The sequence below is a fragment of the Eretmochelys imbricata genome, chromosome 1 (assembly GCF_965152235.1).
Source record: "Eretmochelys imbricata isolate rEreImb1 chromosome 1, rEreImb1.hap1, whole genome shotgun sequence".
NCBI lineage: Eukaryota > Metazoa > Chordata > Testudines > Cheloniidae > Eretmochelys > Eretmochelys imbricata.
In genome coordinates this window covers 41,880,529-41,898,897 of record NC_135572.1, presented here as the reverse complement: position 1 = coordinate 41,898,897, position 18,369 = coordinate 41,880,529, and the positions used below count along the sequence as shown (strand labels likewise).

Below are 18,369 nucleotides of genomic sequence, written 5' to 3'. Positions count from 1 at the left end.
GGAATAAAACATAAAGTCATCATTGGTAACGTTTGCAGATGACACAAAAATTGGGGGAGTGGTAAATAATGAAAAGAACAAGTCGCTCATTCAGAGCGATCAGGATCTCTTGGTTGACTGGGTGCAAGCATTTTAATACAGCTAAATGTAAATGTATACAACTAGGGAAAAAGAATGTTGGCCATACTTACAGAATGGGGGACTCTATCCTGGGAAGCAGTGACTCCGAAAATTATTTGGGGGTCATGGTGGATTAACAGCTGAACATGAGCTCTTAATGTGATGCTGTAGTCAAAAAAGCTAATGCAATCTTGAGGAACCATGAATAGGAGTAGAGAGGTTATTTTACCTCTGTATTTGGCACTGGTGCAACCATTGCTAAAATACTGTGACCAGTTCTAGTGTCCACAATTGAAGAAAGATGTTGATAAATTGGAGGGGGTTCAGAGAAGAGCTATGAGACCCATTAAAGGATTAGAAAACATGGTTTATAGTGATAGACTCAAAGAGCTCAGTCTATTTAGCTTAACAAAGAGAAGGTTAAAGTGTGATGTGATTACAGTTTGTTAAAGTATCTACATGAGGAAAAATATTTAATAATGCACTCTTCAATCTAGCAGAAAAGGGTATAATATGATCCAATGGCTGGAAGTTGAAGCTAGACAAATTCAGACAGGAAATAGAGTGAACTTTTTGACAATGAGGGTAATTAACCATGGGAACAATTTACCAAGGATCAGGGTGGATCCTCCATCACTGACAATTTTAAACTCAAGTTTAGATTTTTTTTCCCCAAAAGATATGCCCTAGGAATTATTTTGGGGAACTTCTATAGGAGGTCAGACTAGATGATCACAATGGTCCCTTGCGGCCTTGGAATTTAGGAATGAGAGCTGAGGGTGTTCGAGGATCTCACAGAATTGGACCCTAAAATAACGAATAGCTTCTGGTACGAGTGCTATCACTCCAGCAGTGTGTAAGGAATGAAGTTCTGGAAGTTTGATTTGTTTTTCTAGAGTATTGTCTGTACACTCCACTGCCTCTTCCGAACTCCTCCTACGAAGTTCTGCTGGATTCTGTCTCCTAACTGAACAGCTTAGCTGTCCTCTTTTTCTTTTATATACATACACACGTTCACAATTTATCTTAGAGCTGATTTTTTAAAGTAATCTATTCCTCACATATTTTAAACACTTTACTTCTTGGTAGTTATGTTCAAAATGTGTATTTCACATCACCTCATACATTTTTAGACAGCTAGCAGAGTTAGGAATAAATCATTCTGAGAACCCAAGAACTTAACACACAGGTTTTCTTTGTTAGAATGTTTCAACAGAGACATGCAGTAAATTATTGTACTTTATATTTGCTATGAAATGGATAGAACCATGATAGAAAAAGCACAGCAATTTAAGTTTCAACATCCACATATATCAGTTATGGTTGGTAGGGGCCATCTTGTGGTAAAATTGTTGAATACTTCTTTAAAAAAGGCTCTGCTTTAAATGGATACTGTTACATTTAAAATCTTAACTGAAAAAAATATAATTATCTTACATTGCTGCTAATACCTTAGATTGTTAAAAGAGAAAATGTACTACTTGATCCACTTTTAATTCAGATTAGATAATGAGTCGGTGGGTTGAAAACGCTGCACGGTAGTGTTTAAATTCCATAAAAACTTCTTTCATTGAATTGAAAAAGAAAACAAGACATTTATATTCATATAAGTTTTATAAAACTTATATTTTTAATCTTTCAAATTTGGGACCTAATTTGCCTCACAATGTCCTTTTAAGAATGGTATGCATGATTAATGTATTTTATAAAATATACGGTTATCTATAAGAATTCCATGGAAAAGAGAAACTAATATCTGACTACTTACCAAACTTTTTGTTTGTTTGTTTGGACCATTGTCCACACATTGGATGATATCCTAGCTCTACTGGAAGCATGCCACTAACTTCATTTGGGGCCAGAATCCATTAGTTTGTTACTGCAGTGTGGCCATTTCAGGGAATGAAAATGGAGACCTTAAACCTGAATGAATCGTTGATGATGTGATGATGGTAATTCCGGTGTTGCTCCCTCTGGCAGAGCTAAGACAGCTGCAGCTCAGTTTCCTTTGAATCAGAGTAAGCTAATTAGTATTGTAATGTGTGTTTGGAGAAAGGACGGGAACCCAGGCAAGTATGCTCATTCTCTCTCTCTGGACTAATGAATATTTAGTTTTACGATGTGGAACAGTTTCAACAGCGGAGATTGAGAGAGTTCCATAGCCCAGTGGTTAAAGCGCTCACTTAGGCTTGGGACAGACTGTCTCAGGCCCCAACTCTGCCTGCTTCACTGCAGGGAACTTGGGTCTCATCCGAGGCTATAGGGTATAAAGAGAGTGCTGGTGGTTGGCAGCACTGCTACCAGTGGTGTCTTGTGAATGACATTTCTAAATATATTTGCTTTCAATGAAAAGGCAATTAAATGCCTGAAATAAAAATGAAATGAAAAAAATGGGTTTGCCAAGAAAACTAAAAAATGTTTGCTTTGGGTTGATCCGAAACAATATTTTAAGAAAAAATATTGGTTTGGACAGAGAAATTAAAAGTCGATTATTTGCACAGCTCTACCTGTAAGTCATATCTATCATTCAAGTATACTGTCCTCAGCCTTTTAAAGGCTGGCTCACTATTTAAAATCTGCCCAGCATTAGCAATTTAAAGACACTTTAAAAATATCAGATTTAATATCCAAGTTTTTGGAAAGTATCCATTTTCAGAGCAGATCTTCTAAGAAAAATTAATCCTTTACCTAAAATAACTTCCAGCAATAAAATGTTTCAAGAGTGGCTCAAAAACAAGAAAGAAATAAGGAAAAGCTACCTACGAAGAACACCTTACCCTGACGCTATGAAAAGCGATTAGGGAAGTCAATGGATGACTCTGGAGACTGGTAATGGGAGACAGATGTCCACACAATTGAACATTTGAGAAGCCCCAGCCTAAGAGTGATTGTTTTGTAGCCACTCCCCTTCTATTAATGATTGTACGGTGGTTAAAGTAGATTGAAACAGGAGGAGCAACTCTCATTGCACTGGAGAGGAGGAGTTTATAGGGGAGCACTTCTCAACCAAGACTGGGAGAGGAAGAGAAGCTCTCCCTCTGCTTTTAGCAGAGGAAGAGCTGTGCTCCCCTCCTGCACCCTATTCCCTCCTTGGTGTAACAGCTGCAATCACATAACATCCCTGTGGGAACTATAGCAATTACTTACATGGGAAAAATAATATTAGGAAAGTAAACGTATTTTTACCTGTCTCTTGATGCAATTTAGCAGCAGGAAACAAGAAGGGCTGGCACAATGTGACCGGCCTGCTCCCCATGGGTGATGTCATGGTGGGAGTCTACTATAGACCACCGGACCAGGGGAATGAGATGGACAAGGCTTTCTTCCAGCAACTCGCAGAAGTTACTAGATCGCACGCCCTGGTTCTCATGGGAGACTTAAATCACCCTGATATCTGCTGGGAGAGCAATACAGCGGTGCACAGACAATTCAGCAAGTTTTTGGGAAATGTAGGGGACAATTTCCTGGTGCAAATGCTGGAGGAACCAACTAGGGGCAGAGCTCTTCTTGACCTGCTGCTCACAAACCGGGAAGAATTAGTAGGGGAAGCAAAAGTAGATGGGAACCTGGGAGGCAGTGACCATGAAATGGTCAAGTTCAGGATCCTGACACAAGGAAGAAAGAAAAGCAGCAGAATACGGACCCTGGACTTCAGAAAAGCAGACTTTGACTCCCTCAGGGAACTGATGGGCAAGAGCCCCTGGGAGAATAACATGAGGGGGAAAGGAGTCCAGGAGAGCTGGCTGTATTTTAAAGAATCCTTATTGAGGTTACAGGGACAAACGATCCTGATGTGTAGAAAGAATAGTAAATATGGCAGGCGACCAGCTTGGCTTAACAGTGAAATCCTTGCTGATCTTAAATACAAAAAAGAAGCTCACAAGAAGTGGAAGATTGGACAAATGGCCAGGGATGAGTATAAAAATATTGCTCGGGCAAGCAGGAGTGAAATCAGGAAGGCCAAATCACACTTGGAGTTGCAGCTAGCAAGAGATATTAAGGGTAATAAGAAGGGTTTCTTCAGGTATGTTAGCAACAAGAAGAAAGTCAAGGAAAGGGTGCGCCCCTTACTGAATGAGGAGGCAACCTAGTGACAGAGGATGTGGAAAAAGCTAATGTACTCAATGCTTTTTTTGCCTCTGTCTTCACAAACAAGGTCAGCTCCCAGACTACTGCACTGGGCAGCACAGCATGGGGAGAAGGTGACCAGCCCTCTGTGGAGAAAAGTGGTTCAGGACTATTTAGAAAAGTTGGATGTGCACAAGTCCATGCAGCTGGATGCGTTGCATCTGAGAGTACTAAAGGAGTTGGTGGATGTGATTGCAGAGCCATTGGCCATTATCTTTGAAAACTCATGGTGATCGGGGGAGGTCCCGGACGACTGGAAAAAGGCTAATGTAGTGCCCATCTTTAAAAAAGGGAAGAAGGAGGATCCTGGGAACTACAGGCCAGTCAGCCTCACCTCAGTCCAGTCCCTGGAAAAATCATGGAGCAGGTCCTCAAGGAATCAATTCTGAAGCACTTAGAGGAGAGGAAAGTGATCAGGAACAGTCAGCATGGATTCACCAAGGACAAGTCATGCCTGACTAATCTAATTGCCTTCCATGACGAGATAACTGGTTCTGTGGATGAAGGGAAAGCAGTGGACATGTTGTTCCTTGACTTTAGCAAAGCTTTTGATACGGTCTCCCACAGTATTCTTGCCAGCAAGTTAAAGAAGTATGGGGTGGATGAATGGACTATAAGGTGGATAGAAAGCTGGCTAGATTGTCGGGCTCAACGGGTAGTGATCAATGGCTCCATGTCTAGTTGGCAGCCGGTATCAAGTGGAGTGCCCCAAGGGTCGGTCCTGGGGCCGGTTTTGTTCAATATCTTCATAAATGATCTGGAGGATGGTGTGGATTGCACCCTCAGCAAGTTTGCAGATGACACTAAACTGGGAGGAGAGGTAGATACGCTGGAGGGTAGGGATAGGATACAGAGGGACCTAGACAAATTGGAGGATTGGGCCAAAAGAAATTTGATGAGGTTCAACAAGGACAAGTGCAGAGTCCTGCACTTAGGATGGAAGAATCCAATGCACCGCTACAGACTAGGGACCGAATGGCTCGGCAGCAGTTCTGCAGAAAAGGACCTAGGGGTTACAGTGGACGAGAAGCTGGATATGAGTCAACAGTGTGCCCTTGTTGCCAGGAAGACCAATGGCATTTTGGGATGTGTAAGCAGGGGCATTGCCAGCAGATTGAGGGACGTGATCATTCCCCTCTATTCGACACTGGTGAGGCCTCATCTGGAGTACTGCGTCCAGTTTTGGGCCCCACACTACAAGAAGGATGTGGAAAAATTGGAAAGAGTCCAGCGGAGGGCAACAAAAATGATTAGGGGACTGGAACACATGAGTTATGAGGAGAGGCTGAGGGAACTGGAGATGTTTAGTCTACGGAAGAGAAGAATGAGGGGGGATTTGATAGCTGCTTTCGACTACCTGAAAGGGGGTTCCAAAGAGGATGGTTCTAGACTGTTCTCAGTGGTAGCAGATGACAGAACAAGGAGTAATGGTCTCAAGTTGCAGTGTGGGAAATTTAGGTTGGATATTAGGAAAAACTTTTTCACCAGGAGGGTGGTAAAACACTGGAATGCGTTACCTAGGGAGGTGGTGAAATCTCCTTCCTTAGAAGTTTTTAAGGTCAGGCTTGACAAAGCCCTGGCTGGGATGATTTAATTGGGGATCGGTTCTGCTTTGAGCAGGGGGTTGGACTAGATGACCTCCTGAGGTCCCTTCCAACCCTGATATTCTATGATTCTATGATTCATGGGTCATCAGACGGTGCTCCGAGAAACCCCAATGGTCCATGGACCAGAACTGCTAATACAAAACTTTTCTGTTCTAGACTGATAACTTGTATCCAGCACAGGTAAGAAGTAATCAAAACATGTGTTAAGGGATTAACTGATTACAGTTTTAAAGTACCTACATGGGGAACAAATATTTGATAATGGGCTGTTCAATCTAGCAGAGAAAAGAATATCATGATCATGGCTGGAATTTGAAGCTAGACAAATTTTTAACTGTAAGACTAATTAACCATTGGAACAATTTACCATACACTGTGGTGGATTCTCCATCACTGGCAATTTTAAAATCAAAACTGGATGTTTTTCTAAAAGATATGGGCTAGAAATTATTTTGGGGAAGTTCTATGGCCTGTGTTATATAGAAGTTCAGCCTAGATGATCCAGTGGTCCTTTCCAGCCTTGGAATCTGTGAATGTGATGTATAGTGGTCTATGTGAAATGAGATGGTGATCTCAGGGTAGGTCCCAGTGGATAGGTGTTTTAAATAAAGAACAACACTACAGCTAGCAATAAATGACAAGTTTATTGGCAGTGTCTGCAGAGGGTCAAGGATTAAATGGACCATGGAGACTGAACTGTCCTGTCCCTCCTAGAAGGGTCCTGTCAAGTCAGGGTTAGAGCTGATTAACTTGGAAGCTTGTTTTGTTGCTATCAGTGAGAAGCTCTTGGGATCTCCTTGTCAAATACTTTGCCACAAAATGGAATGGAAGGTGAAGATGATTACTCTGCTTCTGGGATTTCACCCCTCCCAACATTGCTAATTCATTCTTACCAGATATGACCTATCCCTGAGGCTCATTATATTTTTAGCCTTTAAACTGGACAATGTTGCACCAAATAGCAAATATTTAAAAATAAATTCTCAGGAAGAACACCCAGGATCACGCAGTCACTCATCTTTCCTTCCTGTGAGCACAGGTAACCCTTATCCATGGGCCTTGTCACAGACTGAAGGGAAGTATTTATTAAGCTATTGCTAGCTTGTTAGTGGCTGTTCTGCAAAGAGATAGGCAACTTCAGACTCTAGCTGTGTAATTCCGACAACTTTCACCAGTGCTATATTGACAAACAATAATTAGAAAGGAAGAAAAGCAACGGAGTATGTCCCCACCAAATAATGGGAAAAAATACTGCAGGATAAGCTGAGGGGGGAAAAACTGACTGTTCACACATACACACAAAATCTAAACACTTGGCACCAGTTCTCAAAGATGTCAATGCCAATGTGAAAATCACTGAATGATCTATACAACTGTGAAGAGTGAGTCAATACACCAGCCTTCAGTGTCCTTCCTGCCAGTTTGGTAATAACCACTGTGAGTGATAGATGGGAGGTCTGGGAAGTAAGGAAACTTCAAAGACTGTTATGTTGAGCTGTGATACATATTACAAACAAATATCTCTGAGACTCTTGTATCTATTTAAAAATGTTATATGTATCTTTGTGAGCCAGGGATTGTATTCTGGCTCCATGGGGGAGAATTACAGAGCTTCTTGTAGGAACTAAAATCGCTGCAAGGTAATTATTGCAAAACCCTGTACAGGTAAACAGGTTTGGGAAGGACCACCCCACTGGGGCAGGGATTTGCATATACTCAGTTTGACCATATACTCAAGAGGCCCAGCAGACAAAGAATGGAGAATTGGAAAGGGGCAGTCCAAACTCATTCAGGACAGACTCACGCTGGAACAAAGAATTGACAAACTTGTGTACAGATCTACTGAGTCTAATGCAGTATAATAGCTTTGTGTGTGTGTGTGTGTGATATTACTCCTTCCCTTGTCCACCCCAGATGCATGGGAATTCTTGAAAACATGGCAAGCTTAATGTGCATGTAGATGGTTTATTGTTTTATTATAAGTTTTATCTGTAATGATTTTGTCCTAAATAATGACAGGTTTCAGAGTAACAGCTGTGTTAGTCTGTATTTGCAAAAAGAAAAGGAGTACTTGTGGCACCTTAGAGACTAACCAATTTATTTGAGCATGAGCTTTCGTGAGCTACAGCTCACTTCATCGGATGCATACCGTGGAAACTGCAGCAGACTTTATATATACTCAGAGAATATTCTCTGAGTATATATAAAGTCTGCTGCAGTTTCCACGGTATGCATCCGATGAAGTGAGCTGTAGCTCACGAAAGCTCATGCTCAAATAAATTGGTTAGTCTCTAAGGTGCCACAAGTACTCCTTTTCTTTTTGTCCTAAATAAATGTACTGTGATTTGTGAAGACCGGCTGGTCACTAGTAAACTCGGTCATTGTCTCTGGGAGATAAAAGGGCTGCAAGTGCTTAGGTAACCTCAAATTTGCTAAGGTTATCACAGTGAAGCACAGGAATAATTGCAGCCTAAATCCCCAGCCTGGGGGGAAATATGTGAATTCTCAACCCAAGGTGATGACTAGAGGCCTGAGATGTACGTGGGGCTGCCTTCAAAGGGGCTATGAAGGGGTCAGTGGTGCAGTTACCCCAGAACTGTGACACAGATTCTGACTCCTCAGCCTCAGAGCTCCTTTGCCTTAATCATTTCTGCCTTCTGCTCCAGAGATCAGTTAGCCTCAGAGATTTATTTTGTAAACAGAAAACACCCTCAAGTTAGAACTGCAGAAAGTAGAAGTTGAATCAAGAATATAAATGTATCACATTACTGGATCTCACCAGATGGTGCTATTGCTAATAGTTGTGTTGAGTCTCAGTGAAGCAATCCAGAGATACCCTACAGTGTATCAAGCTGTCAGTGAGATAACCACCAGTGAGCAGCTGCTCAGAGTGCTCTTAGCTCACATCAGACCTACTCCTGGTGTGCTAAGGAGACATGATCTTCCAATGCTTCACATCTCCTCCCTGTACCAACAGGGCTAATTAAAACATTAAGTTTCATTAATACTTTTTCTGGGTTGGTGAAAGAGCCTTCCAGGTTACAACCCTATCATTTTAGCTTTTGTGTTCTTCTGAAGGAAGTTTTTGGAAATTCTGGTTGGCATTGTGCAAGTTTGAGAGGAAAGCAAACTACTGTACAAAAGGATTTTTAAAAATATGTCATTCAAACTTGTCAGTCATAACTCACCAGCCTATTGTGTAGCATATTAGCAAAACTTTTTGGAATACCCCAGAATTCACTTTGTAGTCAATAGAAATGTTATGTGAAGCGAAACCAAGAGCATGTTGTCCAAATACTTACTGAAAGCTATTGCTGATAAATTTTTTTATAAGCAGTCCGTACTAGTTAACCAGTTGCAAATCCTAAAGATAAGATTGAAGGTCAAAATGTCTAAACCTAGTGATGATGATGATGTGCTTCCTTCAGCTCCCTCTGCCAACACATACAAGCCCACGCTAGATCAGAGCCCATTGGTAATGGAGAGTGACAAAAAATGAACATATTTAGAATACAAGAATGAAGGTGGCAAGCTTACCATAAAGTAACAAGGTAAATAATCAAAACAGCTGAATAAAAACATAAAATAAGAATTTATTATTTATGGCCCAGTGAGAGAGCTGGGATTAGAAGTCTGTCATGAGATTCCAGAAGTCTGGTTCTAGCCACATTACTGCTATCCACCTCTGTCTTTGTGCTCTGTCCACCAGTGTTTTACACTGACTTTATTTCTTGTGGAGAAATCTACATCTACCCCTGCATCTACATCAGGATGCTCTGTGATGCCTTTCTCATACATAAGAAAAGAGCCACAGGATTGCGTAAGAGAAATCAGCTATGGCTCAAGCTCCTCTAGTCTAACCCCCTGCTCAAAGCAGGGCCAATTCCCAATTTTTGCCCCAGATCCCAAATGGCCCCCCGAAACAGCCCCCTCAAGGATTGAACTCACAATCCTGGGTTTAGCAGGCCAATGCTCAAACCGCCAAGCTATCCCTCCCCCTGACATTGACAGAGGCTCTTCTTCCTAGAGAAATAGAAGAACTGGGCAGCCATCTAATGTGTTGGCCTGCACCCATCTCCTGTCAGGATGCCTGAAGAAATTGTGCTGTTCAATAAAGGGATCTGCTGCCGCCTCAGCGCCTCCTCCACTGACCTAGGAACTGCTGCTGCTGCTGTCAGTGGGAGCTGCTTCCTGGGGTGACTGGTGCCAGGCTGCTGGGATAGGATCAGCTATGACTGGAGCTGCCATCCTGAAGCCATTGCTACTAAAGGACTGCAGGTGCAGACACAGCAGAGGGAGCTGCATGATGAGGCATTCAGGAAGAGAGGTACTGAGGAAGCCACCACCAGTGAACTAGAAGGTATTTCAGGGAAAGTTAGGCTGGAGGAAGAAGGAGCTGGGAAGTGGGAGGGGGAAACAATAAGGCCAGAGCAGGAACCCTGCCTAGGAGAGGAGGCCAAAATGCTTGCCTGGGGACTGCAGCTAGGGTGACCAGATGTCCTGATTTTATAGGGACAGTTCCAGTATTTGGGGCTTTTTCTTATATAAGCTCCTATTACCCCCCCCCCCCGTCCCGATTTTTCACACTTGCTGTCTGGTCACCCTAACTGCAGCCCCCTATTTATATGGGGGGAGGCTCCTAAAAGAGCCCCAGAGTTAGGTAAATAGGAGAAGCTAAGCCAAGGAGGGGAATTAGTGGGTACTCACCAGGAGCAGGGAAGGGAAATGACTACGCTTGGGATGCTAATAGCAAGGCATCAGGGACTGGCTGGATAGCTATCGGGAGGTAGGCATGGAAACAGTCTGCAATAGAAAGTTTACTAGAAGTGACTTGTCTCCACTCTCATTCTCCACTGCCCTCCCATCCCTGCAGCTGCCTTTATTACTCCCCCATCCCAGTGCGTAATTTTCCTGTTGAGTTTCTGTTCCCTGGCTCATCTTCTCCTGTGCTCAACCACTCCTTTTATCACCTTCCTCAAGAGCACTTTTAGGAGCCACTCTTTCTCCCTGCTGTTTCCTACTGCCTGTACAAATAGGAGGCCTCCAATTTCTAGAAGAAGCTCATTCATAATTTTGTGTCTTATCCTGAATTGTTGGTCACAGTGTGGCAGCTTGAGCCAAAGTGCCAAGGAGAAAGAACCAACCAAGACAGAGCCTAGTATTAGCTATGACAATGTTGTGACAGACTGACAATATCTCATAATATCCCAAACAAACCTTAGGGAATTAAGATAGACCTTATTGAATTAAATTAATCCACATTAATTTAGGGTTAATGGCTTTGGGGTACATTGTATTAAAAATCCAATTGTGTGTGTGTTATTGTGGCACTGTATGCACCATCTTTAATAGGAGGGGAATGTTACTGTACTTCCTCTATCAGCTCTTTGAAGCCTTGCCCCTGGAGAGGTTCACATACATTAGTTCAAACTGGATTCTCTGGGGACCAACAGACAAAGAAAGGATTTTTGGATAAATGGCCTGATTTTAAACTGGCTCAGGGCCTTATTCCTCATCCAGCAAACGGACAGAACCGCTAGTCCATGGAAGGTAGGGTTGGAAAGCCTGCACCTATTGAGGCCCCATAAGGCTAGGTGTGCATTTGGAGCTGAAGCTGTGATGAATTGCAACCACGAGGAATGCCCTTGGGTTGGAATTTGGAGGACTGCTCCTGCCAAAGCCCATGTTAGGGAATTCCAGTAAGCTTATGAGAAGGTTCCTTTGTTGATTTTAATGTGTTTTTTCTGTAATGCTTTTCCCTTAAGAATAAAATAGGCTAATATAGAAAGAACTGTTTGGTAACATATACTGTAGCAATTATACCTAAAAATAACAAGGAGGCTGGTGGTACCTTAAAGACTAACAGATTTATTTGGGCATAAGCTTTCGTGCAATGCAATGCCCCTCTGCCATGTACATTGGCCAAACCAGTCAGTCCCTACATAAAAGAATAAATGGACACAAATCGGACATCAGAAATGGTAACATACAAAAGCCGGTAGGAGAACACTTCGATCTTTCTGGAAATTCTATAACAGACTGAAAAGTAGCTACACTTGAACAAAAAAACTTCAGAAACAGACTTCAAAGAGAAACTGCAGAACTAAAATTCATTTGCAAACTTAACACCATTAATTTGGGCCTGAATAGGGACTGGGAGTGGCTGGCTCATTACAAAAGCAGCTTTGCCTCTCCTGGAATTGACACCTCCTCATCTATTATTGGGAGTGGACTACATCCACCCTGATCACATTGGCCCTGTCAGCACTGGTTCTCCACTTGTGAGGTAACTCCCTTCTCTTCATGTGTCAGTATAATGCTGCATCGGTATTTTCACTCCATGCATCTGAAGAAGTGGTTTTTTACCCACGAAAGCTTATGCCCAAATAAATCGGTTAGTCTTTAAGGTGCCACCGGACTCCTTGTTATTTTGTGGATACAGATTAACACAGCTACCCCCTGATACTTGGCAATTATACCTGTTAACCATCTCTGAAGAGAAAGCAAGTAGGTGTGCTTGGGTAGCCTGTCTGCGATGGAAATAATAGTGAAAGCAGAGAACTGTGCAGCCTGGAAATACCCTGGTCAGAAGGGAGTGAGACGTGGTGACAGCCGGAAGTCTGAGAGTGCCCTTGCTAGACCAATGAAGGGAAATACAGATGCAGTTGCCCTGAACTGTGACAGAAGTGTCTTCAGCTGTGGAAGAAAAATGGAACTAAGAGAAGGACTGTCAGAAAATAGGAAGGCAAATATGTGCAGATGGGCTATATGTGGACTATATCTAGAGGAGTATCACACCAAAGTTATTTGCTGTGAAGTGTTGGACACTGAAAACCTCACCCCAATCCCTCCAGTTAATTTGAGACCAAACATTCTTACTTGAAAAACAAGCATGTGATTTTTTTCCCGCACAAGTTTACAGAGCAACATAGCCAGAAACAAAAGTGCAGCCAGTGTTCAAAAGCTTTGAAGACATCTCATCTTGAGAGTCTTTACATCACAAAAGGAGAGAAATATCACTATAGGGAAGAGTTTCTTTTTTAATCTAACAGCAGAAGCGGCATCAGTGGCATCTGATGTCAAGACTAGCAAACAGTGGGACGTATTAACATTGTTAGACAATAGAAATTTAACAAGACTCTCCAACATTGCTGAAAATATGAAATAACATGCTCCCTCAAGTTTGGAGTAGTCATTTAATTGTAATACAGCTTGACTAAACATTGATTTGCTTTCCACTGTAAACCTTTCCATCTATGTGAGATATGCATCTGATGACAAAGTGCATGACTTTCTTTTTGTCAATCTCCCAATCTACACAAGTAAAAAGTAAATATTCTCAAATATTGAATGGATATGTGAAGGGGAGTGAGCTTAAATAACAAAATAGTATCAGGTTCTTCATGGATGATGCATGAGCGTCATTGGCAGGCATAGTGGTCTGGTTACATGTACTATTCTGCTGCCCCCATGACTGCTAAATACACCAAGAAGCCGTCGCTATTAAAATGCCAACACAATAAAGAACTCTTATGGAAGTTCTCAGTGAAGATAGTTGACTTTATCAAAGCTGATGTTGCACTCTAAATGGGCAGAATAATAAAAGTACAGAAACATTTACTTGGGAAACTGAACAGATCTTTATTGTAGTACAACTGAAATCAGCACTTAAAGTAACTTCTTTTGATGGCTCCTTAGCCTTAGTGTTCCTGTGCTAACCTCTTTCGGTGTAGATCCAAATTGTCATTTATCCTGAATGCTCTTTGGATTGGGCTTCTCTGCACACCCATTATAGCGAAGTCTCTTTGTCCTGTTTAAGGGTCCAGGCATTCTCTCACACCTTTGCTAATACCTGTGTCTCACTCAGTTTCTCCCCTCAAAATCAGTTGTTCCTGCACCCATCCACTCATTCTTTTCAGCTTGGTACTGCTAGTCTTCCAGATGGGAGCCAAAATTAACAGTTCCCCATCATGATCAAGTTTGTAATGATACCTCCCGTATTAACTTTCTTGAATCCACGTAATGTAACATTGTTTTAAATATGCTTCTTATATGAATATCACTATGCATAAACATCAGTACAAAAATATAGCCTGATTCTTCCATGACCCTATATCAGCTCATTAATTCCCTAACTTTTGCTTAGCAGCCAACACTGCCAGCTTCTCCTTCACGTTGAAGGTCACTGGCTTTCATGAGGGAAAATGCTAACACTCTCTCTGGACATCATTCTGAAATGTATTTTTGTCAAATCACTCATTTGTGTGCTCACATGCTTTGATTACCTCTTTTACCTTGGACTACTGATCTACTCATCCAATACTTTCACTCTAATGAATGAACTTAGTTTGAGTTTGCAAGGGCATTCTGTGAGTGTTCAAGAAAACCCTGTAGACCTGTTGAATAAATGAAGAGAATATTGATGTGTCTCATTTCGGATGATTTCCTCTCTGAGGCCAATGAATACTTTCCACTCCAAGTAGGGGGGAAATGTAGTCAAGAACACTCCTTTCTTTGGAAAGAGCAGCTGAGAGAATTAGCAATTCTTTCGCTCCTTTCACTCAATTCTTTCCATTTTTTTTTTAAACAGATGATGACCTCTTGCAACAAAATATTGAAGACCACATTCAACAACTGGCCCTGAAAGAGTTCTGGCTGCAGCTAAGGGAAAACATCAAACATTTGTACATCAAGCTTTGAAAGCTGTATTGGCTTTCACCTCAATGTACCTGTGCAAGAGTGGATTTTCAGTGCTTAAGCAAAATACAGGTCCAGATTGTGAACAGGTTTTGGTTTGAGACGGAAACTGAGCATGATCTCCCCCAGTATCTCAGAATTGTGTTCAAGAAACCAACCAGACGTATCCCATTAAATATACATTTTAATGTTTAAGTAGTGTTTTTTTTTTTCTGTGCACCTACTCACTGTAGCTGCCATATGGATGATTCCAAATCTGAATGTAACTGAGGTGAGAGGGGAAGTGGTCCATACCACAAAAATGTTTGGGGACACTTTGCTTCACTGAAAATGTGAAATGAAGTTTACATGCGCTAATATTTTATTATTAGTGTATTATTCAACTTAAGTACCAAGAGGATGGATCTAGGCTGTTTTCAGTGGTGGCAGATGACAGAACAAGGAGCAATGGTCTCAAGTTGCACTGGGGGAGGTCTAGATTGGATATTAGGAAACACTATTCACTAGGAGGGTGGTGAAGCCCTGGAATGGGTTACCAAGGGAGGTGGTGGAATCTCCATCCTTGGAGGTTTTTAAAGGCCCAGCTTCACAAAGCCTTGGCTGGGATGATTTAGTTGGGATTGGTCCTGCTTTGAGCAGGGGATTGGACTAAATGACCTCTTGAGGTCTCTTCCAACCCTAATCTGCTATGATTCTAAGGCCCTGCTGATGTAACTAGGGAGCTGATGTCTCACTGTTGGAGGCATGGAACAGAGCTGAACCCCAAGTTTCCTATTGCAGAGGTTCTCACCCTTTTCCATTTCAGCACCACCCTGGGACCCCTTCTCTAGGTAGCTGGGACTTCCCCCATTTAGCAATGCAGGAGGATGGTCAAACTCCCGCACTTGTTTGTGGGCCGCCTGTTGAGCACTCCTGCCCTGCTGGCCAGCAGGAGGAAGCCAGGCTGCCGTCTGGAGTGTGTGGGGGGAAGCTGAGTTTACTGTTGAGGGGGAGGAGGAGGAGGAGAGCAGTAGCCGAAAAGTGTGGAAAATTGAGCTCCCCCCCAATTGGGTGTGTCAGGGGAGCCAAATTAACAGCCCCTCGGGTCGGACCAAGCTAGGGTTTGCACATGCAGGAAGCCGAGTCTCCCCCGCCCGTTCCAGCAGGCTGAGGGCCGCGCGTGCAGGGAGCCGAGTCTCCCCCGCCCGTTCCAGCAGGCTGAGGGCCGCGCGTGCAGGAAGCCGAGTCTCCCCGGCCCGTTCCAGCAGGCTGAGGGCCGCGCGTGCAGGAAGCCGAGTCTCCCCGGCCCGTTCCAGCAGGCTGAGGGCTGCGCGTGCACGAAGCCGAGTCTCCCCGGCCCGTTCCAGCAGGCTGAGGGCTGCGCGTGCACGAAGCCGAGTCTCCCCTGCCCGTTCCAGCAGGCTGAGGGCCGCGCGTGCAGGGAGCCGAGTCTCCCCTCCCCCGTTCCAGCAGGCTGAGGGCCGCGCGTGCAGGGAGCCGAGTCTCCCCCGCCCGTTCCAGCAGGCTGAGGGCCGCGCGTGCAGGAAGCCGAGTCTCCCCGGCCCGTTCCAGCAGGCTGAGGGCTGCGCGTGCACGAAGCCGAGTCTCCCCTCCCCCGTTCCAGCAGGCTGAGGGCCGCGCGTGCAGGGAGCCGAGTCTCCCCTCCCCCGTTCCAGCAGGCTGAGGGCCGCGCGTGCAGGGAGCCGAGTCTCCCCCGCCCGTTCCAGCAGGCTGAGGGCCGCGCGTGCAGGAAGCCGAGTCTCCCCCGCCCGTTCCAGCAGGCTGAGGGCTGCGCGTGCAGGAAGCCGAGTCTCCCCCGCCCGTTCCAGCAGGCTGAGGGCTGCGCGTGCAGGGAGCCGAGTCTCCCCTCCCCCGTTCCAGCAGGCTGAGGGCTGCGCGTGCAGGAAGCCGAGTCTCCCCTCCCCCGTTCCAGCAGGCTGAGGGCTGCGCGTGCACGAAGCCGTCTCCCCCGCCCGTTCCAGCAGGCTGAGGGCTGCGCGTGCACGAAGCCGAGTCTCCCCCGCCCGTTCCAGCAGGCTGAGGGCTGCGCGTGCAGGGAGCCGAGTCTCCCCTCCCCCGTTCCAGCAGGCTGAGGGCTGCGCGTGCAGGAAGCCGAGTCTCCCCTCCCCCGTTCCAGCAGGCTGAGGGCCGCGCGTGCACGAAGCCGTCTCCCCCGCCCGTTCCAGCAGGCTGAGGGCTGCGCGTGCACGAAGCCGAGTCTCCCCCGCCCGTTCCAGCAGGCTGAGGGCTGCGCGTGCACGAAGCCGAGTCTCCCCCGCCCGTTCCAGCAGGCTGAGGGCTGCGCGTGCAGGAAGCCGAGTCTCCCCCGCCCGTTCCAGCAGGCTGAGGGCTGCGCGTGCAGGGAGCCGCATCTGTCCACCACGTAAGCGCCCCCCCGGTGTAGCAGGTGTCAGAGGGGAGCTGCAGCGGGCCTCCAGCGAAGTTAATCAGAAACCGCAGCCGAGCTCCCGAGGCGATGCGACCCCTCTTGCTCTGGGCGTTGCTGCCTCAGGCGAACTCTGTATTGGGCCTGGATTAGTCCCGCCCCGTCTGTGGCCGCGTGCCCTGGGCCCGCCCCGGGGGAGAGCGCGGAGGGGTGGCTCTTGCTGCAGTCACGCCCGGTGCTTCCGCCTGTCCCCCCTGCTGCTCCGGCCGGTCACGCTGCTGCAGGTCGGCGCCGGTACTCTCGGTCCGGGCGCTTCCCCGCCGGACCGGGGGATTGGCTGTGCGACCGCTTCGTCCCAGAATGCCCCGCATGGCGCGTCATTGAAGAGAGACCATGATGGCGGCGGCCGTGGCTGCGGGGGGGGCTCCTGAGGTGATCGCCCAGCTGGAGAACGCGGCCAAAGTGCTCATGGTGAGGGCCCCCCCGGGCCGGGGAGGAGGGGGGCAGGCAGCGCCGTGCCCGCGGACCCATCTTGCCGCCTGCATAGCCCCCGCAGTGCCCTGCACGGGCCCCCTCCCGTCTCCCCTCTTCAGAGCTATCCCCCGATGCTTCTGTGCCCCCCATAGCAGTTTCCATGCATAGTTTTCCGGAATACCTTCCCCTGCCTCGCTTATATTACCGTGGCTAGTCTGCCGCCGTCCCTTCAGGACCTTTGTCCTTTTAGGTAGTTGCCCCTCTAACCCTTTTAGCTTCCCTTGGCTCCTGTTTTCCCTTCTGGCCCCTTCAGAGCACAACCCTCCCCACCCAGGAGCCTGCCACTCTGTAAAGTCTCACTAGAGGCGGGGAGGCTTGCATGTCTTTATTCCCATGTGCTCTAACCCATCTCTGTCAACCGACATTCAGCACTCTCCTGGTCCCTTGTTGCCATTTCCCGCTCCTTTGTTGGTTCCCCAGTACTTGCCCCCCGAACCCCACAAACTGCCCTCCTGTCACCATCAGTGTCACCGCCACTCCACTGGAAACCAGCAGAGAAATCTCTTCTCCCACACCTATCTCCTCCTCTCTCACTCTTGCAGAAACTATTGTGTGGGTTACATAAAACAGCTATAACTGCCTGTTCCAGCTTTCCCTCCTTGCAGTAATGGGAACCGCAAAACATCAGGGGTGAATTGCAAACATGTCATACGAGAGGTGGCTGATTTCAGTAGTGGGTGAAGTGGTCCCTGAACAGTTTGTAATGTGTTCTGTGGTTATAAAGGCTGCATAAAGGTATTGTGTGTGGAACGTAAGACCTTATGATGTATGGAACGTAAGACCTTATGAGTGTGACTCTATTGCCCTGTGTTGTGAAATACACTCAAGGAGTCAAGAGCTTTGTCGTGAACAAACAAAAGTACTCCACTTAAAGTACCCGCAGCACTACAACAAAGCTAGTAATTAGTATTTTGATAT

The 18,369-nt window shown here is 45.7% G+C and overlaps 1 protein-coding gene across 2 annotated transcripts in view; it reads left to right on the top strand.

Annotated features, from left to right (window-relative positions):
* Positions 1–17,141: 17,141 nt before the first annotated feature.
* Positions 17,142–18,369, top strand: part of XPO4 (exportin 4) — a 124,666-nt gene continuing 123,438 nt past the window's right edge. The window contains exon 1 of one of the 2 annotated variants that reach the window (XM_077809287.1): positions 17,142–17,388. In XM_077809287.1, the coding sequence (XP_077665413.1) occupies positions 17,311–17,388 (78 nt within the window). In that variant the 5' untranslated portion in view covers positions 17,142–17,310. The remainder of the gene's footprint in view (positions 17,389–18,369) is intronic. The other variant, XM_077809280.1, reaches the window with a different exon arrangement.